The sequence below is a fragment of the Schistocerca serialis genome, chromosome 3, assembly GCF_023864345.2.
Source record: "Schistocerca serialis cubense isolate TAMUIC-IGC-003099 chromosome 3, iqSchSeri2.2, whole genome shotgun sequence".
In the NCBI taxonomy this organism is placed as follows: Eukaryota; Metazoa; Arthropoda; class Insecta; order Orthoptera; family Acrididae; genus Schistocerca; species Schistocerca serialis.
Genome location: NC_064640.1, coordinates 237,567,057 through 237,593,499, shown reverse-complemented (window position 1 = coordinate 237,593,499; position 26,443 = coordinate 237,567,057). Strand labels below are relative to the sequence as shown.

At 46.1% G+C, this 26,443-nt stretch overlaps 1 protein-coding gene across 1 annotated transcript in view; it reads left to right on the top strand.

Annotated features, from left to right (window-relative positions):
* Window positions 1–26,443, top strand: part of LOC126470772 (alkaline phosphatase-like) — a 691,314-nt gene that overhangs the window by 345,733 nt on the left and 319,138 nt on the right. The window contains exon 4 of the mRNA XM_050098778.1: window positions 14,726–14,933. Coding sequence (XP_049954735.1) covers window positions 14,726–14,933 — 208 coding nt within the window. The remainder of the gene's footprint in view (window positions 1–14,725; window positions 14,934–26,443) is intronic.

Below are 26,443 nucleotides of genomic sequence, written 5' to 3'. Positions count from 1 at the left end.
CGGCTAGAAGTCGTAAGTAGCAACTAAAAAGCACAGTTAACAGTCAACGCCGTGTGCCATCTGTTGGCCAAAGTTCGTACTACGCTTTTTCTCTGCGATTCGCTATCGAGTCCAACTGCGAATTCTCTGACAAATCGCAACTAGAAGTCGCAGGTAGCAATTAAAAAGGGCAATTAACATTCTTTGCCGAGTGCCATCTGTGGACCGACGTTCGTACTTCATTATAAGAACCTTGTGTCTAACGAGATGGATGTATTGTGTGTGCATACTATATGACGACATGCACATTCAGCATTAGTTATGGTTGGTCAAACACAGCTGTGACTTTGTATGTTTTATATCAATAAGAAGCAACATTGCTTTTTTCTCCTGAAAATATCTTTTAGAAACAAGTAAACTAAAAAAAAACTGTTTGATTCTGCTTCCAATATGACATTTGTAGTTAACACTCCATGTGCCTACAGGACTTTGCAGTGTTAACACAGCAGAACTCACACATCTGTATAAGTGTAATGAAATGAAAAAAAATTATTGAGTCATATGAATGCCTCACTTTCGTTCCGAGACAGTTCAAGACTCTGGCGAAAAATTTTACACTTGGTGTTCTACATGGCAACTGCACCCACAAGAACTTTTTGCCGACACTACAACCACCTACGTAAGTAAGCTTTTCCTGTGTTACCTTCAAGTACTGCACTTAAACTATTCCTGATTTAACTGGAGGATCCGTATTTCCCACTTTCATATCAACAGCCTCAAAACTCACATTCCAGACCTCAGGCTATGTTACAGGTCAGTGTCACCACAACATGATTGCCGATAATTAAATGGCGGAAAATTTACGATTATAGGACGGCTTAACATGGGGAAAATGAGATTTTCATTATTCACTCACTGTATTTAGCATTGCTTTAATATCGCATACTAAGTTCAATTAAACACAGTTCAATCATTCATTCTGCACACTTAATTCATAATAATGGCACTTTTAAGCTGCAAGTCATCTAAGAGTTGTCTTGAATCTTCACAGTTCTCTCTCAAAAGCCTTGATGTTCAAAATGGTTCAAATGGGTCTGAGCACTATGGGACTCAACTGCTGAGGTCATAAGTCTCCTAGAACTTAGAACTACTTAAACCTAACTAACCTAAGGACAACACACACATCCATGCCCGAGGCAAGATTCGAACCTGCGACCGTAGCGGTCGCGCGGTTCCAGACTGCAGCGCCAGAACCGCTCGGCCACCAGCGGCCGGCAAAGCCTTGATGTGAATAGATACAAAATCACAAGCGTTATTAAACATTTTTGCTGTTAGTAACGAAAGCCACTCAATGGGAGATGTTTCACATTTGCAAGGACGATCTCAGTTACGTAATTAAATTCATCGAAACACTTAGAAACTAACCTCTCGTCTGACGAAGACAGTCTAAAGACGCAGTGTCAATTTCTCCATATCTGTTGACAATGATATTTTGAATTATCGCTACACTGAGTGACTGAAGCGTAGTTCAGGTACCTGTGAACATAACAATACGTTAGAATTCGTTTTATAAACACGAACTATTACGGTACTGTATGGCTACTTTGGTATTGAAAACTTCTTGGCAGATTAAAACTGTGTGCCCGACCGAGACTCGAACGCGGGACCTATGCCTTTCACGGGCAAGTGCTCTACCATCTGAGCTACCGAAGCACGACTCACGCCCACTCCTCACAGCTTTACTTCTGCCAGTATCTCGACTCCTACCTTCCAAACTTTACAGAAGCTCTCCTGCACAATTTTAATCTGCCAGGAAGTTTCATATCAGCGCACACTCCGCTGCAGAGTGAAAATCTCATTCTGGATACTTTCGTATTAATTACACTATTAATATTTTCCCAATGGTTTCTTTAATACAAAATTAAAACCAACGGAAGAACAATTATAAAACATACTTATTAATGACAGTTTTCTTGAGATGCTACTTTCTGTGTGGACAAGTGTAACTTTTTCATACGGTGATAAATCGCAGAAATCGCAGGAGTCGCAGAAATCGCAGTAGTAGCAGAAATAGCAGTGTTAGAGTACGGAGGGATACAAGACCTGGATTCGTTAACTGCGATTCTTAGCAGCGTCAAATCACAGTTAAGAATAACGGATACTGAAAAGTAGCATTCACAGAAATCACTGATATCGGAAAATCGCAGTTTAGGCCATCACTAGCTCAGTGCATGAATGATCGAACCTACGTACACCCACCGCTGAAGCTCCGGAGAGGGGATGCTTGCATCTCATTGGCAGCGGCGTAATCGGTCGTGGCAGCGCCCTCGTGCCCCGGTGGCAGCTGTAGGAAACACGGCAGCGTAACTGACGGCGTACGTATTTGAAAGTGCGGCCGACCGGATAGCGGCCGATACCGCACCGCTCCCCGACCCAAATTGGAAGGTACGGGGAAAGGCCTGTGCCACGGATAGTAAAGAGGCTCGTTGCTGGGCTGGGGGAAGGTAAACTGCCACAGAAAACAATGCGCAGGAAGCTCCGACGCCACAGGTAGGAGCATAGAGGGTGATACAGAGGATGCCGGCGTCTAGCTGACGGTGACGGCAATGTCTACGGGAGAGTGCGTAGCGGCGCACGCATCTGACTGCGTTACGACTGTTGGGAATCGTGCATTGAAGAAATCTGAAACAGTTTGATCTACGGCAGGAGCACTGAATTCACGGAGGCGTAGCTGATTTTTGAGGTGCTGATGAGTACTTGCGCTGCAGAAAATAGTGTACTGCGCTCTGCCAGCTGATGTGAGAACAACGCCGTATTCCCATAGATGTGGCTTGTTATACATTCGATATTGAACTCTGACGTTCGGGTGAAATTTAGTGGTGAATTCTGAAGCTGGAGCAGAGCGGTAAGGACTAAGCAAATGAAGTAAGGTCTGAAGGCGTCTTCCAATACAAACGTTCTAACGGCGAAATGTCAGGAGCAGGCAAAGTACGATATGAACTCGGAAATATCAGTGATTGTGAAGTTAGAATTTTTGATATTTGCACCTTCAACGTTCGAACGAAAAATGTTCGGCTCCACCGTTAGACTGTGGCGCGAATGGTGCTGTCATTTCATGCTTTATTCCATTATTTTTGCAAAATTGGGCAAATTCCTTGAAAGTAAGAGGAGGTCCATTCTCAGATACAATTTTTTGTGGCAATTCTTCGAGAGAAAATACAGAAGCGAGCACTTTGATAGTGCTGGTAGCATTCGTCGAATGCATTGGTATAAAAAAAGGATATTTCCTGTACGCATCGACAATAATCAAGTAACTTGTGTGCCAAAAAGGGCCAGCAAAGTCTATAGGAGGCGTGATTCTTCAATTTCTCCAGGCGTATTTTATGACGAAATAAATGTCGGGTTAACAGCCTGGTATAAGTGTGCATAGGATACAATATTTCGGCAATCGACCACGCTGCCATCATCAGTTGCGCACCTAATGATGGTAACGTGGTCGATTGGCGAAATATTGAGTCCTATGCACACTCATACCACGCTGTTCACCCGAGATTTATTTCGTCTATAGGAGGCGTTTCCATGGAGTATGAGAGAGTGGCCAGGAGAAAAATTCCTGGAGGAGAGTGCCCTGATGGTCCGCGCATGTGCCACTGTGTGCCATCGTACGTTTTAGTTGCTTATCTAAACCAAGCCACGTACACTGTTGGTGCGCGGGCTGCTTAGTGAGAACTATTCCTCAGGGACCTCTATATAGGAGATACGACACTTGGTGGTGCAATGAGGTGGGGTTTAACAGACTTGTGTGTTTGTTAGGCGTGCGAAGCAGAATCACGTAGTTCAGAAAAAATGAACTGCTGCAGTGCACAAAATATCTTCGCACTAAGGGATCAGGATTACATTTCTGATAGTGCGGCCAACTTTTGCGAATGTAGGTTTTTAACAAACGTAGTGATTGCTCTTGCTCCGTGGCTCGTGTATTCCGCCATGAATCAATAGGAAAAGAATCCAGTGCTTGCAAATCAGAAGAATCAATATATAAACAAGGAGCTTCCGGTGCGTCAAATGGTGCATCTGTGCCGATAGGTAAACGTCATAGTGTGTTGGCGTTTGCGCGTTGCGCCGTCGAACAATACGGAAGATCATACTCGTAATTTGACAATAATAGCGGCCAACGTTGAAGCTTTCGCGCCATGTGTTCGGGAACTTATTTCGACGGATGAAACAGTGAAGTCAAAGGCTTGTGGTCTGTGACTGGGAAAAATTTTCTGCCATACGAGTAAGCCGGCCCGGTGGCCGAGCGGTTCTAGGAGCTACAGTCTGGAGCCGCGCGACCGCTACGGTCGCAGGTTCGAATCCTGCCTCTGGCATGGATGTGTGTGATGTCCTTAGGTTATTTAGGTTTAAGTAGTTCTAAGTTCTAGGCGACTGATGACCTCAGAAGTTAAGTCCCATAGTGCTCAGAGCCATTTGAACCATTTTTTGATAACGCCGACGATGATGATGAATGTAGTTTATAACAGACTCAACAGTGTAGTTATTAGGCTCAAATTTCATTCTCTGGGCCAACAAAATACAGTTGTGTCCTCCTACTACACATCTCGGTAGTTTAATAAAAGACTAAACATTACGAATTTTTGCTTTCTTTTCTGGTCTGTTAAAAATTAATAAATTTTAAAGTCTCTTCTTCTCCTCTGAAAGTCTAACCACTCTGAAAGTAATTTTTGTTTTCGACGCGTGAAAATTATCAGCCAGAGGTTATATGATAAAAAGGAGGTGGTGTACTTTACGTACCCTTCATTCCACACCGTAATACGGTATTAAATTTTCGAGTAATTCATCGACAGAAGCTGAAGTTGAAAAGTTCGGAGTTTGTTTCTGGAAAGAATTCAAAAACATTTTGCAGAAGACTGTTCAAAGAACTGCTTACGCTAATTACAATTCCGTAGTTCTTGTTTTGTGGACCCTTCTCGTACCACACTTACCCACCATATCTTAGATACCATAAAAGAGGAAGTGGGATGGAATTATGATGTGTGTGTGAAATCTTATGGGACTTAACTGCTAAGGTCATCAGTCTCTAAGCTTACACACTACATAACCCAAATTATCCTAAGGACAAACACACACACCCATGCCCGAGGGAGGACTCGAACTTCCACCAGGACCAGCCGCACAGTCCATGACTGCAGCGCCTCAGACCGCTCGGCTAATCCCGCACGGCGCGCAGAAATCGCCGACATAGTGTAACTGAGGTGGATTAAGGGGAACCAGCCCGCATTCGCCGAGGTAGATGGAAAACCGCCTTAAAAACCATCCACAGGTTGGTCGGCACACCGTACCTTGACACTAACCCGCCGGGCGGATTCGTGCCGGGGATCGGCACGCCTTCCCGCTCGGGAATCAGCGCCTTAGACCGCGCGGCTAGCCGGGCGGGCAGGAAAAATGTAGAAGAGGAGCAGATAGGAATGGGGAATCGTTCGAGCGACGATATTGGCCGCAAATAGGGAAATTCACTGACGTGAACGACTTTGACAAAGGGCAGGTTGTTACCGCCCAGCGCCTGGAAAGGAACGCCTTGGAGACGGCGAAGCTGTTCGCCTGCTGCTGTCGCTGTCGCTCCTACCCGTTTGCGTGCTACTGTCGTGAGCATTTACGAAAAGTGATTGAAGGATTGTGAATCCGCAATTTGGTGACAGTACTGGACGTCCATGCCTGTTCACAGAATGTGAGGTCGGGGGTATGGTCCCTCTGTAAAGATGGTCATCAGTCCCCTAGAACTTAGAACTACTCAAACCTAACTAACCTAAGGACATCACACAACACCCAGTCATCACGAGGCAGAGAAAATCCCTGACCCCGCCGGGAATCGAACCCGGGAACCCGGGCGCGGGAAGCGAGAACGCTACCGCACGACCACGAGCTGCGGACGGTCCCTCTGTAAAGCTGGATATATGGTGACCTGTGGTAGGTCTATCGACGAACTATACTGCTGGCGCAGGCACAAGTGTTTCGGAGCACACCGTTCCGCTTACGTTGTTGCTTAGGAGACATCGCAGCAGACGAGCTATAAGTGCTCCCATGTTGACTCAAATACATTGTCAGTTGCGGCTGCAGTGGGCACGGGATCAGTGAGATTGGACGGTGAATCAATGTAAACGTGTCACGTAGTCTGATAAGTCACGTTACACCAGTTCGACAGTGGCGTCCGGATACGCCGTCTTCTAGGCGAACGGCTGCTGGACACATACATCGCGCCACGAATGCAGGCCAGTGCCTGTATTATGCAATGGGCGACATTCAACTGGGCTCCCGTGAGACCTGTGGTAGTAATCTAAGGCACCATAACGTCTGTGGGCTTCGTTGACATTATTGCGTGCCATCAAGTCTTTCCACGCTTGGTGTCTTTGCCAACGGCGAAGGTCTCTGTCACTATGATTAATAACCGAGTCGCAAGGCTATAATCGTGCTACAGTGGCTTGAGCAGCGTGATAGTGAACTCACGTTGATGTCTGGGCTACCAGATTTGCCTGTTTTCAACCATTTGGAAGAGATCTGGGACACGCCCACAAACCACCGCCCTATAATTTACAAAAATTACACGACCTCTTTGAAGGTAAATGGTGCATATACTTCCGGAAACCTGCTAAGGGCTTGTCGAATGCGTGACACACAGAACTGCTGCTATGTTGCGTTCCAAACGTGGACTAACACGCTATTAAGAAGCTGTCCAAAATGTTTTGCTACATTTATGTATGATACAAGATCCAGAGATTAATTAATGTGTAAAGGATCAAATTTGTAAATATTTTTTTTATATTTTTTACGCATCATGAATGGCCATCTTATTTAGGATGTGTGGAAAGAACAATACCACATCAATTGTTCTGATTTTTTGACACGTTCTACATCCTCGACCATATTCTTCTTGTGGGTTTACAAAGCGAACAGTGTATCTACTATGATATACTCGATAGTATATTCTATTCTATTTACACTTATGATTGTCACTGAATGATAGATATAGGAATTAACGGCCTTTTGAATTTCCGCTGCTACCATTGTTATAAGAGCTGACCCGTTGCATGCATCTCGCCGGCCGCGGTGGTCTAGCGGTTCTAGGCGCTCAGTTCGGAACCGCGGGACTGCTACGGTCGCAGGTTCGAATCCTGCCTCGGGCATGGAGGTGTGTGATGTCCTCAGGTTAGTTAGGTTTAAGTAGTTCTAAGTTCTAGGGGACTGATGACCACAGATGTTAAGTCCCATAGTGCTCAGAACCATTTGAACCATTTTTTTGCATGCATCTTTACAGAACAGTGGGCCGCAATCAATGTCCATTTATTAACAGAATGGAAGTTCGCGATGGGTCGAGTCGAAACAGGTCAAGTGAAAATTCAATTTCGGTGCCTTTGTTCTCTCCTTATGGAGAACGCTGTAAATTGGCCTGCTGTTCAAACGTTCCTTTCGCCCGTACTTTGGAGCTTCCGTGGCGTCGATCGAAATCACATTCGCGGCCGCGAAAGATTTCACTCGCCCTTAGAGACGTGGAGCGTGCCTGACGAATTGTGCGACGTACTCCGCCGCAGACTTAGTCGGAAACGTTTAGTGGAGTATCCACATTAATTCTCTGTTGTGTAATGTTATAAAATCAATCTAAATCACAGTCGACAGCCTGGCTTTGATTCGTGAGACAGGGTAAAATTCTCATTATTTCAATGCCAATAACCAAAACGCTGTAGCAATGCCAACTACTATCATAAACATTCCGAGATACGATCGCTGGAGTGGAAAACGTTCACCGCTAACAGTTCACACGTCACAGGCAACTGACGTTTGACAACTCGCGCAGATAATCTCCACGACACAACAAAGGCATACAGCTGAAGGTCAAGGAGGAGCGAGGCACACAAAACACCACCCAAAAATTTCTATGGGAGGCATGACAACCTTTCTTGGCCCGCGAGCCTCATTCACATACATACACTATGTGATCAAAACTATCCGGACACCCCCAAAACATACATTTTTCATATTAGGTGCATTGTGCTACCACCTGCTACCAGGTACTCCATGTCATCGACCTCAGCAGTCGTTAGATATCGTGAGAGAGCAGAATGGGGCGCTCCGCGGAACTCACGGACTCCGAACGTGGTCAGGTGATTGGGTGTCACTTGTGTCATACGTCTGTACGCGAGATTTCCACACTCCTAAACATTCCTAGGTTCACTGTTTCCAATGTGATAGTGAAGTTGAGTCGTGAAAGGACACGTACAGCACAAAAGCGTACAGGCCGACCTCGTCTGTTGACTGACAGAGACTGCCGATAGTTGAAGAGGATCGTTGTGGTGTCACCGCCTGACACCACACTTGCTAGGTGGTAGCCTTTAAATCGGCCGCGGTCCGGTAGTAAACGTCGGACCCGCGTGTCGCCACTATCAGTGATTGCAGACCGAGCGCCGCCACACGGCAGGTCTAGAGAGACTTCCTAGCACTCGCCCAGTTGTACAACCGACTTTGCTAGCGATGGTTCACTGACAAAATACGCTCTCCTTTGCCGAGACGATAGTTCAGCATAGCCTTCAGCTACGTCATTTGCTACGACCTAGCAAGGCGCCATATTCAGTTACTATTGATATTGTGAATCATGTACCGCCAAGACCGACGTTCATCATTAATGGATTAAAGTTAAGTATTCCACCAGCTACGTCCGTTTTTCTAAATTCTAATTTCCTTGTCCTGTTCCAGACCTCACGCCAGCCTGCGTGAGCTAAGACGCGTGCATTTCGGCCTCCTCTAGTAACACGGTGTTGGCTCTCCTGCCAACCACAACAGTCGTAATGTGTAATAGGCAGAAATCTATCCAGACCATCACACAGGAATTCCAAACTGCATAAGGATCCACCGCAAGTACCGGTGTTCTATGGAAACAAATACACCTTACTTACCTGTATTAGATCACACCAAATCCAACACATCCACTAAAGCACTAACGTCGAACGAGATAATGGCTCCGCGATCTGATGTGAGGACTCTGCTTACCAGGCACGTGCACTCTTACTTAAAAGCAACAGTGGAGGAGAATAACTGGGATGACTCAACCAGAATCCGCGTCCGCTTACTGGAACCCACTATTCGGTTTGTCACCGATTTTCGTAATTTAAGGAATAACTCGGTTGATCACGGAAGGATCACCTTCTCCCACCTTCTAAAGTACACTATAAAACATCTTCTCCGCCCCAGAAGGGACACAGTTTTAACACTCATCGGGGTCTGCAGGCCGACTCCACGATTTCGCGAGATCCACGCCGCTCCATGAAATTAATTAGCATTCAGGCCTTCCATTCCCTTCGATTCCGAAATAGAATTGAGGCATTTTCATTGTCAAATTTTCTGCCCGCTCTAACACAGCTTCTGTAAGGTGCATCTGCCTGGCAGGAGTTCCAAAACTTTGTCTGTAGCGGATGTTGGAAATCACCGGATTAGCAGAGCGGTCTAAGGCGCTGCAGTCATGGACTGTGCGGCTGGTCCCGGCGGAGGTTCGAATCCTCCCTCGGGCATGGGTGTGTGTGTTTGTCCTTTGGATAATTTAGGTTAAGTAGTGTGTTAGCTTAGGGACTGATGACCTTAGCAGTTAAGTCCCATAAGATTTCACATACATTTGAACATTTTTTTGGAAATCACCGGACATATTGGAAAAATTACTCACTCTTAAAATCAGGCTAGTCTGCTCAGACCACCATCCATTTAGGGGTATTAGTGAAAGACTTGCCCATCATTTTCTGGCAGAACAAGAAATCCTTTCCCATTGCAGCTGGAACTGGCCGAGGCGACTACAAAACAAAAAGGGTTAGCACACATGTGCGTCACGGAAATGATATGTTACAGTGCTTACTGGCTTCGCATGGGAAGCACAACGTATCCACGGCCAGCTGACCTCTCTGGTGTAGAAGTGCTAAATTACACTATTTGACAGAAAACATGAGCACCCAAAGGACATAGACAGATGTCGATGTAACTTTGTACATGTACACACCATCGACGAGTATGTAAATGACAAGAGATGCATGCCTTTGTGACAGGTAGAATGGCCACCAGCTTGCATTATTGTTGTTCGTGTGTATAGCGGACATGAGCGTCTTCACATGTTGAGTGATCACTGTGAAGGACGCGGAGATGCTACGTACTCGTATGAAACAGCGTTATCGTCACAAGACAGAGTAGGAAAGGGGTCTCACTTAGGATATCCATTTGGATGGCTGTTGGAATCGTGCAATATTCAGATTTGTGGAGCATTCAGATGTGACAGTGGCGAAGTGTTGGACTGCATGGGTACGTCAGGGCAGACGTACTCTTCTTCAAGTTTCTGGTCGACCATGTATTACCAACACGAGGTAAGATCGCAGTTTCGTGCACAAAGCACATTGTAACCCATTCACATCTGCACCTCTTCCGAGAACGAGAATTGGTCTCCCTGAAACATTGTGTGTCATCCCACACAATTGGTAGGAGACCAGCAGCAGCCGTAGTAGGAAATAACCATCCCATGTTTGGTGTTGTGGCCAGGGAACATGAACTGCTAATATATGGGGGTGTAAAGTGTTCAGCGATGAATAGCGGTTCTGCAATACGTCGGATGACCATCGCTGGAGATTGTGGCTGTTACCTGTAGATAGTTCCCACTCATCCTATGTTTTGGAGAGGCACAACTGTGTTGTTCTGGCTTATACGGCTCCGCGGAAGTTGGATGCCCGCCAGACGTAACGGACGTAGATGGCCAGTCTCGCCGCAGTTCTGCGCTCGCAGCGGGAGCGTGCAACTCATCTCGACGCGTGAATACGTCAGGCAGTAGTGTTCGTCATGGCCGACATAAACAAAACCCTCAAGCGAACGGTCAGTCAGTTCTGTACTCGGCTGTGATATTGTCATCGCTGTACTAAGGACTATTGGATAACAACTTATCTTGGCACTTAGTCTTTTCCTCTGGTTGCGATTTGTATTGTGTCTCTTTTTTTCTCTTGTCCTGTCGACATCGTTGTGGCCAAAGTTTCCGCTTTACACTTCGTTGTCTACACAAGTTGCTTTTGTCTTGTCCTAGTCTGTGTCCTGTCTGCCGTCAGTCAGCCGTTTTTAGCTCGACTACCGCTTGGTGTCTTGTTCTCCTCCTCAACCTTCCACCTTGCTGCTTCAGGTATTTCTCTCCTGGGCTCAAACGCGTGGGGTGATATCCGGCCACCAACGAACACAGCAGTTACTCCTGATGTCGTAGTGGCCGGAGCCATCAGGTATGACTTCAAACCAAGCCTCATAGTGATTGAGGGAAGTCTGATGCCATAGCGTTATGTCACAGACGTCCTGAGCCCTCGTGCTTCATCTCCCGATCGACAGTACCGTAGTACCATTTTCCAATAGGATCATCTTGGTCAACTCATGTCACGTGTCTGTTTGAGCTGTCTGCGTGATTTTGAGTTATTCCTGTCGCCAGCATGATTACCAGATAAGTCTCCGATAGAACACGTGTGGAACCAGTTCGGATGTCAACTCTGTCCCATTGCCAATATGCTGAACATCAAGGACTAGTTACAATAACTGTGGGTTAGTTTGCCACAGGAGAGGACACAGCAGCTTTATTGCACCCTTTCCAACCGAATCAGTTCGTGTATTCAGGCAAGAGGGGGTGCAACGTCATACTGACAAGTTCTTCGTAAATCTGATTCGATTTTACAGCCACTGAAATAACCTCACACACCCTCTCAACCCGGGAATTTTCAGTCTGTCTCCCTTCCTTCCTGAGTCCTTCACCCTTTTGTCAGGCAGTGTCAGGCAGGCAGTGTATCCTTGTGAATCAGTCTGTCTGTTAGTGAAAACCGTATCAAATTCCCTGTAGCAGTCCCTGAGGTTAACCTTCAAATACAGACAGAAAAACTAGTAATACAACAATGGAGAAAAATATCCTGACACTAGGAAGAAGTTGTGCGAGATAAACGAAAATTGGCGTGTTTCTCCATCTGCAAGATAATGTCTATTCAAATTTCGCGCCAGTGGCATGAGAGTGGCGCTAGTAGCGCCACTATGAGGATGTAAATAAGATCGCTTTAAATATGCACTGCAACGGTAGTGACTGTTAGTTACATTCGAGATTGGATATAATGAGTTGACCTTAGTCAAGAACGCATCTAAGATGATGAAGACGCCATTACCAACAGCTAACTGAGTTTGAACGAGGTCGTGTAACAGGGCTACGAGATGCTGGATGTTTCTTCCGCGATTCGTGGTTCGATGAACCTTCTGCCAAGCACTTAAATGTGAATTGCAGAGTAATCATGTAGGTGCAGATGTAGATACTGCAGAAAGACTTGGCAGGAATGCAGCCACTGCACGTGATTGCTGGAAGCGGTGGTCACGGGAAGGTACGACCACAAAAAGATCGGGTGTTCCGGACGGACACGTGGCACTACCGAGAAGGAAGACAGTTATCTTCGTCGTATTGACACAACGATCTGTTGCAAATCGGTTGTTTCAAGGACAGCTCCGATCCAGAAGCCTTGTAGCGTACATTCCGCCGACCTCAAATCACCGTCATTTGCGACTTCAGTGGTGCCCGGCAAGAGCCCATTGGAGGGCGGAATGGAGATGTGTTTTCTGATGAAAGCCAGTTCTGCCTCGGTGCCGGTGGTGGCCGTTTGTTGGTTAGATGGAGACCAGGTGAGGGCCTGCAACCAACCTGTCTGCGCACTAGACACATTGAACCTTCACCTAGAGTTATGGTCGGGGGTGCGATTTCGTATGACGGCAGTAGCAATCTTGTGGTTGTCCCACGCATCCGCTTGCAGTAATTCGACCAGTTGTGTTGCCATTCGTGAGCAGCATTCCAGGGAGTGTTTTCTAAGAGAATAACGCTCGCCCACATACTGCTGTTGTAACCCAACATGCGCTACAGAGTGTCCGCAAGTTGCTTTGGCCTGATCGATCACCAGATCTGTCTCCGATCGAGCACGTATGGGGCATCATCGGATGACAACTCCAGAGTCATCCACAACCAGCATTAACTGTCCCTGTACCCATCCACCAAGTGCAACAGGCATGAAACTCCAACCCACAAACTGAAATCCGGCATCTGTGCGATGCAATGTACGCACGTTTGCATACTTGCAGCCGACATTCTGGCGGTTACACCTGTTATGAATGTACCAGTATTTCATATTTTCAATGCCTTTTTTTCATGTTTACATTAACCTGTGAAGTTGTGTCGTTAATCTCTTCAATACACAACTGCCCATTAAAATTGCTACACCACGAAGATGACGTGCTACAGACGCGAGATTTAACCGACAGGAAGAAGATGCTTTGATATGCAAATGAATAGCTTTTCAGAGCACTCATACAAGTTTGGCGCCGGTGGCGACACCTACAACGTGCTGACGTGAGGAAAGTTTCCAACCGATTTCTCATACACAAACAGCAGTTGACCGGCGTTGCCTGGTGAAACGTTGTTGTGATGCCTCGTGTAAGGAGGTAAAATCTGCACCATCACGTTTCCGACTTTGATAAAGGACGGATTGTAGCCTATCGCGATTGCGGTTTATCGTATCGCGACATTGCTGCTCGCGTTGGTCGAGATCCAATGACTGTTAGCAGAATATGGAATCGGTGGGTTCAGGAGGGTAATTAGGAACGCCGTGCTGGATCCCAATGGCCTCGTATCACTAGCAGTCGAGATGACAGGCATCTTATCCGCATGGCTGTAACGGATCGTAGAGCCACTTCTCGATCCCTGTGTCAACAGATGGGGACGTTTGCAAGACAACAACCATCTGCACGAACAGTTCGACGACGTTTGCAGCAGCATGGACTATCAGCTCGGAGACCATGGCTGCGGTTATCCTTGACACTGCATCACAGACAGGAGCGCCTGCGATGGTGTACTCAACGACGAACTTGGGTGCAAAACGTCATTTTTTCGGATGAATCCCGGTTCTGTTTACAGGATCATGATGGTCGCATCTGTGTTTGGCGACATCGAGGTGAACGCACATTGAATGCGTGTATTCGTCATCGCCATACTGGTGTATCACCCGGCTTGATGGTATGGGGTGCCATTGGTTACACGTCTCGGACACCTCTTGTTCGCACTGACGGCACATTGAACAGTGGACGTTACATTTCAGATGTGTTACGACCCGTGGCTCTACCCTTCATTCTATCCCTGCGAAACCCTACATTTCAGCAGGATAATGCACGACCGCATGTTGCAGATCCTGTGCAGGCCTTTCTGGATACAGAAAATGTTTGACTGCTGCCCTGGCCAGCACATTCTCCAGATCTCTCTCCAATTGAAAAAGTTCTGGTCAATCGTGGCCGAGCAACTGGCTCGTCACAATGCGCCAGTCACTACTCTTGATGAACTGTGGTATCGTGTTGAAGCTGCATGGGCAGCTGTCCCTGTACACGCCATCCAAGCTCTGTTCGACTCAATGTCCAGGCGTTATTACGGCCAGAGGTGGTTGTTCTGGGATCTATGCACCCAAATTGCATGAAAATGTAATGACATGTCAGTTCTAGTTTAATAGATTTGTTTAATGAATACCCGTTTATAATCTGCATTTCTTCTTGGTGTAGCAATTCTAATGGCCAGTAGTGTATGTTACCTAGATAAATGTATTGACGAAATTTCATTACTCTACATTAGTGATTTCTTGGTGTTGGAATTTTTTTCGTCGATGTACGCATAGCTTTGTTATCATTTTGGCAGGTGGTGCTGGGCGGCGGGCGGCGACACTGGCTGCCGAGGGAGGCGCGCGACCCGGAGCTGGACGCTGAGGAGGGCCGCCGGCTGGACGGCCGCAACCTCATCGAGGACTGGCTGCGCGACAAGAAGCGGCGCGGCCTGCGCGCCGCCTACGCCTGGAACCGCCAGCAGCTCAACCGGCTCGCGCGCACTCCGCTGGACCACCTCATAGGTCAGGTTCCACCATTCTTTGCACGTCTAGACCTTCTCAGCTCAGTAACACCTATAATATCCATAAAGTTTACGAAAGTGCATTACGCTCTTCCTTTTCTCTTGTGTGACTGCTTTCCTTGTGAGACGAGGAAAGAACAGAGCCCGACTATACTCAGAAACACGCAGCAAGCACAAAATGCAGGAACATAGTATCACGAATACTCGAACTAGTTCGTACGAGAGATGGTTTCGATGTTCAAACAGAGGCTGACGAGCAGTTTGAAGGTTATTCAAAAATGTTCAAATGTGTGTGAAATCTAATGGGACTTAACTGCTAAGGTCATCAGTCCCTAAGTTTACACACTACTTAACCTAAGTAATCCTAAGGACAAACACACACACCCATGCCCGAGGGAGGACTCGAACCTCCGCCGGGACCAGCCGCACATTCCGTGATTGCAGCGCCTCAGACCTCTCGGCTAATCCCGCGCAGCGAAGGTTATTAATATGGCCATAGTAGATATGTATTCGTTCTGTGACTATTATGAGTACATTCTTTGTTTTGTAAGACTATAAGTAACGATATTCATTTATTTATAACAAGTTATTTGTTACAAGTTACGAACATATTTCGCTCAGTATCAAGCAGTGTTAACACTCTGCCGTCCGCACGTCTCGTACAAATTTATTCGCATGGCGCCGACAGCGCTTATTCGGATTACTTGGCTTGTCGCCGGCCGCTTGTCACCTTTCCGCTGATGACAAGCTTCGAACACATTGACTTTTGCGCGCTTTAATTTTTCCGGAAATCCCTTATTTTGCCGTATCGTTCCACAAACACGATTTTTTTTCAAGTAACTTCTCTGCAAGTTCTACACTGTTATAACAATTATCCATGTACAGGTGATGCCATTTTGCATAAGAAGGTGTCAATAGTTCCATCACTGTTTTTGCTAAAGGTTGTCCAGCACCGGAAAATATCTTGAATGAGGAAATGTATCCCGCACTCGAATCACTCAGCATCCGAATGAGTATGCCATATTTCATAATTTTAGACGGATTGTAAACTTTAGCCGGCCGGGATGGCCAAGTGGTTCTAGGCGCTGCAGTCTGGAACCGCGCGACCGCTACGGTCGTAGGTTCGAATCCTGCCTCTGGCATGGATGTGTGTGATGTCCTTAGGTCAGTTAGGTTAAAGTAGTTCTAAGTTCTACGGGACTGATGACCTTAGAAGTTAAGTCTCATAGTGCTCAGAGCCATTTGAACCATTTTTTTTTTTTTTTTTTTTTTTTTTTTTTTTTTTTTTTTTTTTACTTTAACCGTCTGCGCCACGGTGTCATTTCTTCATCAATTGAGATGTTTTGACGTAGATTAAACGTTTCTTTAAACTTTTTGTAAAAATAATCAATTACGAATTACACTTTGAAAAACTGGTCGGCATTATAAAGTTTATTGTTGTTGTTGGAAAAATGTAAAAATGATAATATTTGTCTGAATCGGTTGCGCGACATCGTTTTGCGAAATATCGGTGTGTCTATCAACAGATTCGTTGACCAGTAATCATCGCTCCTTGCTTTTCTTACAATTCCCATAAGGACAGCAAGACCATACCATTTTCTAAGTTCGGGTTCCGTAACGTCGACAGATTTGGCATTTTTTTAATCCAGTTTCCTTCTATTGCAATTTTGACTGTAGTACTTGTTGGTTTCGTTGCTAATATATTCCAATAGATCGTTCCCAATATATGGTTCTACGATATCCATGACGATCTGTGTATCTTTGGAAATATGTGTGGATCCGTAGATCCTTCAAATTTATTATTGGTCCTTAGTAAACCATAGTCTGTCTTCTTCGTCTGATTCATCCGAATCAGCCGGCAACCGTAGCGTTCGCCGAATTCTTCTTGGACGTATTTCACTATCTTCCGACGATCCTGCTTCACTTTAATTTTTTTGATAACCAATGTCTTCTTCCCAATCGGCCAAGTCGTCCGGAACGTCAGACAAGACGTCCGCGCATTCATCGTAAATAATCGTATCGCCTCTTTCGTCTGCCAAGATAAAAGTGCACAAGTATTTATGAAAACAAAAAACTTGTTGACCCGTGTAACTTATTGTTACCTAAACAAAACACCAACAGAATGAAAAAGATACTGAAGTGTTGTCACCAGCCATTGCGCGATACTATGTTCACGACACCACTGTGGTGTCGCCGGCCGTTGACCGCTATTTCGCGCACGACACCACCTTGGTGTCGCCGGTCGGCAAAGTGTTAATTGCATATATCTGCTTTTTCTGTGGTGATCAGTCCAGGGACTGATTGGCAGGAGTAAGTTGGCAGCATATCACCACTCCTCACTACCTTCCGATTTCCTCTTGATTTCTACGTCGTCCTTACATCCACACATCTATTTACCTTCGTCGTGGTCTCCCTTTACGACTCCTTCAATTAACATACCCCTATGTTATTCTGCTCAGGAGTCCTTCGTGTCTCATTAGATGATTAATCAGTTGCATTCTTCTTTTGGTAATTGACTTCCGCAAATTTCTCTACTCACCCAAACTCATTAGGACCTCTTCGTTCGTAACCATGTTAGTCGATTTTCTTTTGAGGACGAGTCTATAACACCAACTCTTTAATGGATTTAATTTCCTCTCTTCGCCGGCCGAGGTGGCCGAGCGGTTCTAGGCGCTACAGTCTGGAACCGCGCGACCGCTACGGTCGCAGTTTCGAATCCTGCCTCGGGCATGGATGTGTGTGATGTCCTTAGGTTAGTTAGGTTTAAGTAGTTCTAAGTTATAGGGGACTGATGACCTTAGAAGTTAAGTCCCATAGTGCTCAGAGCCATTTGAGCCATTTCTTCTCTTCCTCAGCCCCCAGAGTTCGTGTGTCCTAACCATAGCATGCCACAGTCCAAACATAGGCTTTGAGAAACCTTTTCATGATTTGAATGTTGGTGCGTTTTGAAGTCAAGGACTTCTTCTTCTTGTTGAAGGCACCTTTTGCTTGAGTAGTTCCATTTCTGACATCTGTTTTTCTCTGTTCATGCCAATAGATCTTTCTTCTAAATAAATTAATAAGTCAACTTCCGCAATTAGTTCGTTACCCACGTCAGTTTGGATTTAGGTTTTATCTTATTTACCACATTCCATTTTTTTGTTTTAGATGCATGCATATAAAAACAAAAATTACAAGATTAACTACACTGCCAGAAAAAATGAACATCACCCAGTACAAGGTTATTTCACTGACCAATGATGAGACAGGTAGTACATCATTGTCGGAGTATATGATAATAAACTGAAACCAAAGGAAACACACAAGTCCCAGTGAACGGTGCCAAAACAGGCACGTCAATACACAGTGCACCCCCTCGTTCTTCTGGCGTCAACGTAAGCGTGCATTCTCGCATGAAAACGCTCATAAAGCTGCTGAATGTCATCCTATGATAGACTGTCGCCACAATCTTGCACCTTTTGTTGCAATTCAGTAATAGTTCTTGCAAGCTCTGGAGAACGAGTAAGCTTCTCCTTCGTCATGTCCCATATATTTTGAACTGGTGAGAGACCTGGTGATCTTGCTTGCCAAGGGAGTTGTACATCACGAAGAACACGTTGCTCCGCTGCAGCCGTATGTGGACGTGATTTGTCCTGCTCAAAAAGCGTATCACCTTCCCTTACAAGAAACGAGAGTAGCACAGGGATAACAACCTGTGCAGTGTAGCGGGTACTGGTTAATTTACGCTGCAGGAACACCAAATGTGACCGCGAGTTGTAACTGATGCCCCCAAATGTCTGTGGTGTAACCTGTTTGTTGTGAGCGAATGCACTCCGGAATAGTCCGCTTACCATGTCTATGACGTGCACATGCACGTCCATAACACGCATACATACAGAACCTACTCTCATCGCTGACGACAACAGAACGCCATTCCACTCTCCAGTTGACTCTTGCACGACACCAGAGTAGCCGGTCTTGGCGGTGTCATGGTGTCTGTGGCAGCCTGGCCACAGACACACGTGATCACAGTCCTTCCGCTAGCAGACAGTTCTCATTGGTCCTCACACAGCAGGTGCAACATGTGACCAGATGTCTTCGCTGGATGATGTCGGTGTGACACAGCTGCACGCACAACGCGACGGTTTTGACGTGCGTCTGTACTACACGGACGTCGAGAACCTGGTCTAAACGTGGGGAAATGTTCCATAGACCACTGGTGAAAGCAGCGATGTGTCACCGATACAACGCGCCCAACATGTGCAGTAATCCCGATTCGTCCATCTACCTTCCCGCAGGGCCAAATTGTGACCCCGTGCAAACAGTTGAACTTGTTCGTCGGCGCGGCATGGTTGTACCGTGAAATGAATGTTGCAAACACTGTTCTTCTCTAAACTCAGCACTGTTACTACCTGCAGAATCTAAACAAAGGGCGCACGGTCAGGCCTCTTGAATGCCACCTGATCGCCGATGACAATCACGAGTGAACCACAAACCCATCAGTATGCACATATTACCCCTGGTACAACTGAATACAGCCCTGCCTAATCTTAACGTAGTCTTTTCTTTTGAGAAAATCGGCTGCGTGAACGTGGGTTTGTGGCGAGGGTGGGGGAGGTGGTGACACTAAAACAGAAATATGGCAACACAATAAGGAATAACCAGTAACATTTATTAACAGTGTGTTACAAAATGATACTTAACTTGGTTACAGTCTAATGGGTGGTACTGGATGTCCTATACCTAATACGACGAAGTCTAAATAACTTCTCTGTCTCTTGGCAGTCTATGTTATTTTCACGATTTATTTATTTTATTTATTCGTATGGCTAACATGGTCATTTTAGAGTCTTGTTTAAGAACTTCATGTATAAAAGGTTAAAAAAAACACAAAAATATACGTAATATAAACAAGTAAACAAACAATCGAGGGAAAATATTTTAACTTAATATCTAGGTCTCTACAGTTCTTTGTGTCACCAAATGCAACTCGCTGAGTCCACAAGGAAATTTTCATAGTATACACGCTTCAATCAGGTGCCGCATAGATAGGACAGGATAACCACAATCACACACCGGTGCATCTTTGGACCCCCATTTATACAATCAGGCGCCACATCTTCCATGCCCTGTACGGAATCGATTCAGGGGTGTCCATAGTTCTCTGGGAAGACCAAATCCATTCACACCTCTGTTAAGGTTAGTTATGAGATGAGAATTACTCGGAGGACACTTCTGCAAAACCTCTTTCCACTCTTGACAAACATCATACTCAAGAGTCTCTAGAAATTCATGAAGTGGGACTGCAGCCAGACACGTACTTTAATAATGACAAATCCAGCGGCTGTATTTGAATCTAACGTCGTTGATTCGTTTCAAAATTTGCTATCAGTTTCGACATCACTTGGTGTCATCTTCAAGCGCCTGCATATGGAAACATACATAGCATGACAGAAGAATATGTGTAACTACACATACGCTACCGTAAACTAAGAAACGCTCATACGGAAACCCAGCAGAATAAAATTAAGGACATGTACGTATTAACACACAATAACAAGAGAAATAACTCCAAAGATTCCATAATAATGGGAACACAGGTAATAACTTAAGCGAACGTGACAAATGTCGAGCGCATCCTTATGCGTCCCAGACAAAACGTATGGCGCACAGTTTGGTTACACTGGTGTACCGCTACCATGGTGTGGTTTAGGTGTGCAGAGATATAAGTTATGAATTATGCGTTTCGTCTGGGACGTGTTCGGATGTCCTCGACGTTTGTCAAGTTTGCGTAAGCTATTACCTGGGTTTTCATCATTATGGAATCTTTGGAGTTCTTTGTCATGTACTTGTGCGCTAATATGCACATATGTTTGGTTTTATTCTGCTGGGTTTCTATATGGGTTTTTCTTAGTATATGGTCCAGTACGTGTAGTTGCACATATGGGGCTACTGGTTTTACTGATTTACTTTTACCATGTTACTCATTATAGCCTATTGTTACATGTAAATAGTGATTTTGCCACGTAAGATGTTCCTCGGCAATAATTCGTCGACGCATATTATGTATGGGGAACGGCCTTGCCCCAGTGGATACACCGATTCCTGTGAGATCACCGAAGTTAAGCGCTGTCGGGCGTGCTCGGCACTTGGATGGGTGACCATCCCGGCCGCCATGTGCTGTTGCCATTTTTCGGGGTGCACTCAGCCTCGTGATGCCAATTGAGGAGCTCCTCGACCGAATAGTAGCGGCTTCGGTCAAGAATACCATCAATAACGACCGGGAGAGCGGTGTGCTGACCCCACGCCCCTCTCCGCATCCTCCACTGATGATGACACCGCGGTCGGATGGTCCTGGTAGGCCACTCGTGGCCTGACGACGGAGTGCTTTATATTATGTATGCCACTTTAACCCTACGGATACATATTGACAGTTGCTGTTAGGGATATACACTCCTGGAAATGGAAAAAAGAACACATTGACACCGGTGTGTCAGACCCACCATACTTGCTCCGGACACTGCGAGAGGGCTGTACAAGCAATGATCACACGCACGGTACAGCGGACACACCAGGAACCGCGGTGTTGGCCGTCGAATGGCGCTAGCTGCGCAGCATTTGTGCACCGCCGCCGTCAGTGTCAGCCAGTTTGCCGTGGCATACGGAGCTCCATCGCAGTCTTTAACACTGGTAGCATGCCGCGACAGCGTGGACGTGAACCGTATGTGCAGTTGACGGACTTTGAGCGAGGGCGTATAGTGGGCATGCGGGAGGCCGGGTGGACGTACCGCCGAATTGCTCAACACGTGGGGCGTGAGGTGTCCACAGTACATCGATGTTGTCGCCAGTGGTCGGCGGAAGGTGCACGTGCCCGTCGACCTGGGACCGGACCGCAGCGACGCACGGATGCACGCCAAGACCGTAGGATCCTACGCAGAGCCGTAGGGGAACGCACCGCCACTTCCCAGCAAATTAGGGACACTGTTGCTCCTGGGGTATCGGCGAGGACCATTCGCAACCGTCTCCATGAAGCTGGGCTACGGTCCCGCACACCGTTAGGCCGTCTTCCGCTCACGCCCCAACATCGTGCAGTCCGCCTCCAGTGGTGTCGCGACAGGCGTGAATGGAGGGACGAATGGAGACGTGTCGTCTTCAGCGATGAGAGTCGCTTCTGCCTTGGTGCCAATGATGGTCGTATGCGTGTTTGGCGCCGTGCAGGTGAGCGCCACAATCAGGACTGCATACTACCGAGGCACACAGGGCCAACACCCGGCATCATGGTGTGGGGAGCGATCTCCTACACTGGCCGTACACCACTGGTGATCGTCGAGGGGACACTGAATAGTGCACGGTACATCCAAACCGTCATCGAACCCATCGTTCTACCATTCCTAGACCGGCAAGGGAACTTGCTGTTCCAACAGGACAATGCACGTCCGCATGGATCCCTAGATGCTCTAGAAGGTGTAAGTCAACTACCCTGGCCAGCAAGATCTCCGGATCTGTCCCCCATTGAGCATGTTTGGGACTGGATGAAGCGTCGTCTCACGCGGTCTGCACGTCCAGCACGAACGCTGGTCAAACTGAGGCGCCAGGTGGAAATGGCATGGCAAGTCGTTCCACAGGACTACATCCAGCATCTCTACGATCGTCTCCATGGGAGAATAGCAGCCTGCATTGCTGCGAAAGGTGGATATACACTGTACTAGTGCCGACATTGTGCATGCTCTGTTGCCTGTGTCTATGTGCCTGTGGTTCTGTCAGTGTGATCATGTGATGTATCTGACCCCAGGAATGTGTCAATAAAGTTTCCCCTTCCTGGGACAATGAATTCACGGTGTTCTTATTTCAATTTCCAGGAGTGTATGTGGCTCTGATCGCTTTGCTGCTGTAGCTCTTTGTACGTATGGGTTCTCCTTAAGTCCATTACGTCATTGGTGCAAAAAAATTGCATATAAGTTAGATGCAATTTTTTGTGTCAATAACAATACCATATTTTCATTAGATTATTTTATGATGTGATATATCTTTTTTAGTCATAAACTATGTCTTATATTGTCTGTGCTCTCATACCCTTCATCATGCTATGTATGCATCCATATGCAGGGCTGAAGATGACACCATGTGGTGTCGAAACTGGTAGCATGTTTAAAATACTAAACAACGCTAGATTCAAATACAGCCACTACTTTTGTCACTGTTCACGAGAGGCGCATCTTACGTTGGCCAGGATGGTTTTCTATATTTGAGTCTGCTGGCAGGAGCATTCTGTAGTTGATTTCATAGAAATTGGAACTCTCTTACTGCTGCTGCTTCTCATTATATTGATGGAAGTGCAGTTGAATACGGTTTAGCGACAGTCTTTCTAGTAGTTTATAAACTACACTAAGTAGTGACATGGCTCTATAATGTGCTGCTTCGTTGCCATGTTTACCAGGTTTTTTGACATTACCTTTGCAGCCCTAAATTTTGTTGGAAATTTTCCAGTGATCAGTATCACGTTATATAGTTGTAACAGCCACTGCTTAGTTTTCGGGCCAGCGTTTTTCAGGAACTCGGATATATTTCCTCAAAACCAGCCGCTTTGTTTGTACGCACACTTGCCTAAGCTTCCTCCAGCTCATCGGTTGTGAACTCACCTGGAACCTCCGGATGGAGGACTAGCTGAGAGCACAAGCCTTGTGCGGATCTTCTTCTTTCTGCTTCAGAGTTCTGCAATAAGCGTGTCGCGACTTCATTTGGTGTGATGTTGTGCTGGCATCTCTAAAGCCCAGAATCTGCACCCAATTTCGTCATTCGCTGCCACGCATTACGACTCGAATGGGTGAAGTCGGGGCTCTCTATAGCTTCTTGCCACTTCCTTCTTCTATGGTCATTCCGTGCTTGAAGAAGTTCGAGTGATGTTTTATTTGAAGAAGTAAGTTGATGTTCCTCGTATCGCTCATCACATCCAAAGGACCATCCTGGGATGTATTGTTTCCTCTGGCTGTCGTTCTTTCTGCTGCCTCAAAAATGGTTCAAATGGCTCTGAGCACTATGGGCTTAACTACTGAGGTCATCAGTCTCCTAGAACTTAAAACTACTTAAACCTAACCAACCCAAGGACACCACACACATCCATGCCCGAGGCAGGATTCGAACCTGCGACCGTAGCGGTCTCGCGGTTCCAGACTGTAGCGCCTAGAACCGCACGGCCACTCTGGCCGGCTTTCTGCTACCTCTTTGACAGCTTTTGTAAATCTGACATACTTCTTAACAACTTCAACTAGCTTTAGCAGTTGAATTTACTAACGGTATCTAGATGATATAATCAATGAAAATCGGCCTATGTTGGCTGTGTGGCAGAGAGTCCATAACTTTCCTGTTTGCCAGTTCATTTACATTAGCTTGGCCGGTAGTGATAAAGCGTAAGTCTGGTAATCAGTCTTTCTTCCATCTTACCGATCGAAAAGTTGCTTTGTCCTTTGCACTAAAAACTAAATACAGAGTGTTTTAGCACAGGCAACCATTTAAGATGCCGGCCGCTGTGGCCGAGCGGTTCTAGGCGCTTCAGTCCGGAACCGCGCGCCTGCTACGGTCGCTGGTTCGAATCCTGCCTCGTCATGGATGTGTGTGATGTCCTTAGGTTAGTTAGGTTTAAGCAGTTCTATGTCTAGGGGACTGATGACCTCAGATTTTAAGTCCCATAGTGCCCAGAGCCATTTGAACCATTTAAGATGTTGCCATTTATATCATTATCCTTATATCCCCAAGCATGGTGGTGCCTACTGAAGTCTCAAACATAGGTGGCAGGGTCAGTAAGAAGTCTAATGGTTCAAATGGCTCTGAGCACTATGGGACTTAACATATGTGGTCATCAGTCCCCTACAACTTAGAACTACTTAAACCTAACTAACCTAAGGACATCACACACATCCATGCCCGAGGCAGGATTCGAACCTGGCACCATAGCGGTCACGCGGTTCCAGACTGAAGCGCCTAGAACCGCATGGCCACACCGGCCGACGTAAGAAGTCTGAATGGGGCTGTAAACCATACCACTATTGGAGGTTTGTAGATGTTGATAATAGTAGTCACATATGTCATCAGTGCCAAGATAAAACTGTTGTCTGTAGAGTACTTGGAAACCATTCTGTAATCAGTTATTATCATCCTAACAATATTGCTATTCAGTACGCATGGTGTTCGTCTTGAAGAGCATCTACCAGTTTATACCCTGGGATTTTTCCTCTGCTTTGGAGATCACTGTCGCCTTTTGTGTACATTTCTTGTAGAGTAATTATGTCCGCATTGTTCTCACAACACATACATGGGATATATTAACATTTGCTTTTAAAGATTCCTTCGATATTTAGGTCACTGATCTTCAGTGTTGTACCTGTTGTCAGAATTTTCGAGTCTTGAGAAAGCCCATTTGAATTTAATGTTGTAGTGGCCATGTTTTCTGTGTTGCATAGCCGGTTGGAAAGATTAGCCAGTAAACCACTCTTGCCCAGTATGTGATAATACGTTTAGATATTCTTAGGGGAGACTACTTCCTTGCGATCCGTTTTCACGATGACTAAATGTAATAGTGCAGACACTCGTGATTACCCTGTTACTCTGTAAGTAGGAGCTGTTAAGCTGCTGCTTGGAACTGGAAGGTGCAAGGCGAGTGGTTATGCCTGTGTGGTGGCACCGTGTTGTGGTAGTTGTTGTGTACCCTTAAGAATGATACAAAAAATCCCTCCCCTTGTGGAGAGGTGGGGGGAGGGAGGAGGTGATAAAGCCGTCTAGATTCCTGATTTCTTGCTTACCGGTGTACGTATTCGGTGGGCGTTTATATGTAGCTTCCTCTGGCATTTTCCTGTGGCACCGCGGAAAACCCACCCCAAACCAACAAGTATTGCACTTCACGCTAAAAGAAGATGCACTTATCTTCGTTCAATTTCAAATTAGCCGCTTGTAGAATCATAAAAACAGATTCCAAATTCTGTAAGAGATCCTCTGGAGCTGTGCCTGGCTATTCCGAAGGGTAACCTTTTGTAATGGTAGACACCAAATGGAGTATTTACCATTATAAATTTCTGTGTGTCTTCGTCCAAAGGGATTTGCGAATATGCTTCGTTAAGATCTATCATGGCAATATACACACAACCAACTAATTTTGAAATCAGTTCTTTCAGTTTAGGATGTGAATCAATCAGAGACTGAGAATTAACCATCGCTTTGAAATCTCCAGAACTGCAAAGTGAGCCATGTGGTTTCTGTACAACTGCGATCGGTATTACCATTGGCTACGGGTTATAGCTTCGACAGCCTCATTCTGTTCCAGATGGTCGTGTTACTGCTTTGCCTTACCTTTTAACGCAAAAGGAATGTTCGTTATTGTCCTGTCATCTGTCATTGGGGTGGGAGAGCAGAGCAATTTGTTGGAATGTGCCGGCCGGAGTGGCCGTGCGGTTCTAGGCGCTACAGTCCGGAACCGCGCGACCGCTACGGTCGCAGGTTCGAATCTTGCCTCGGGCATCGATGTGTGTGATGTCCTTAGGT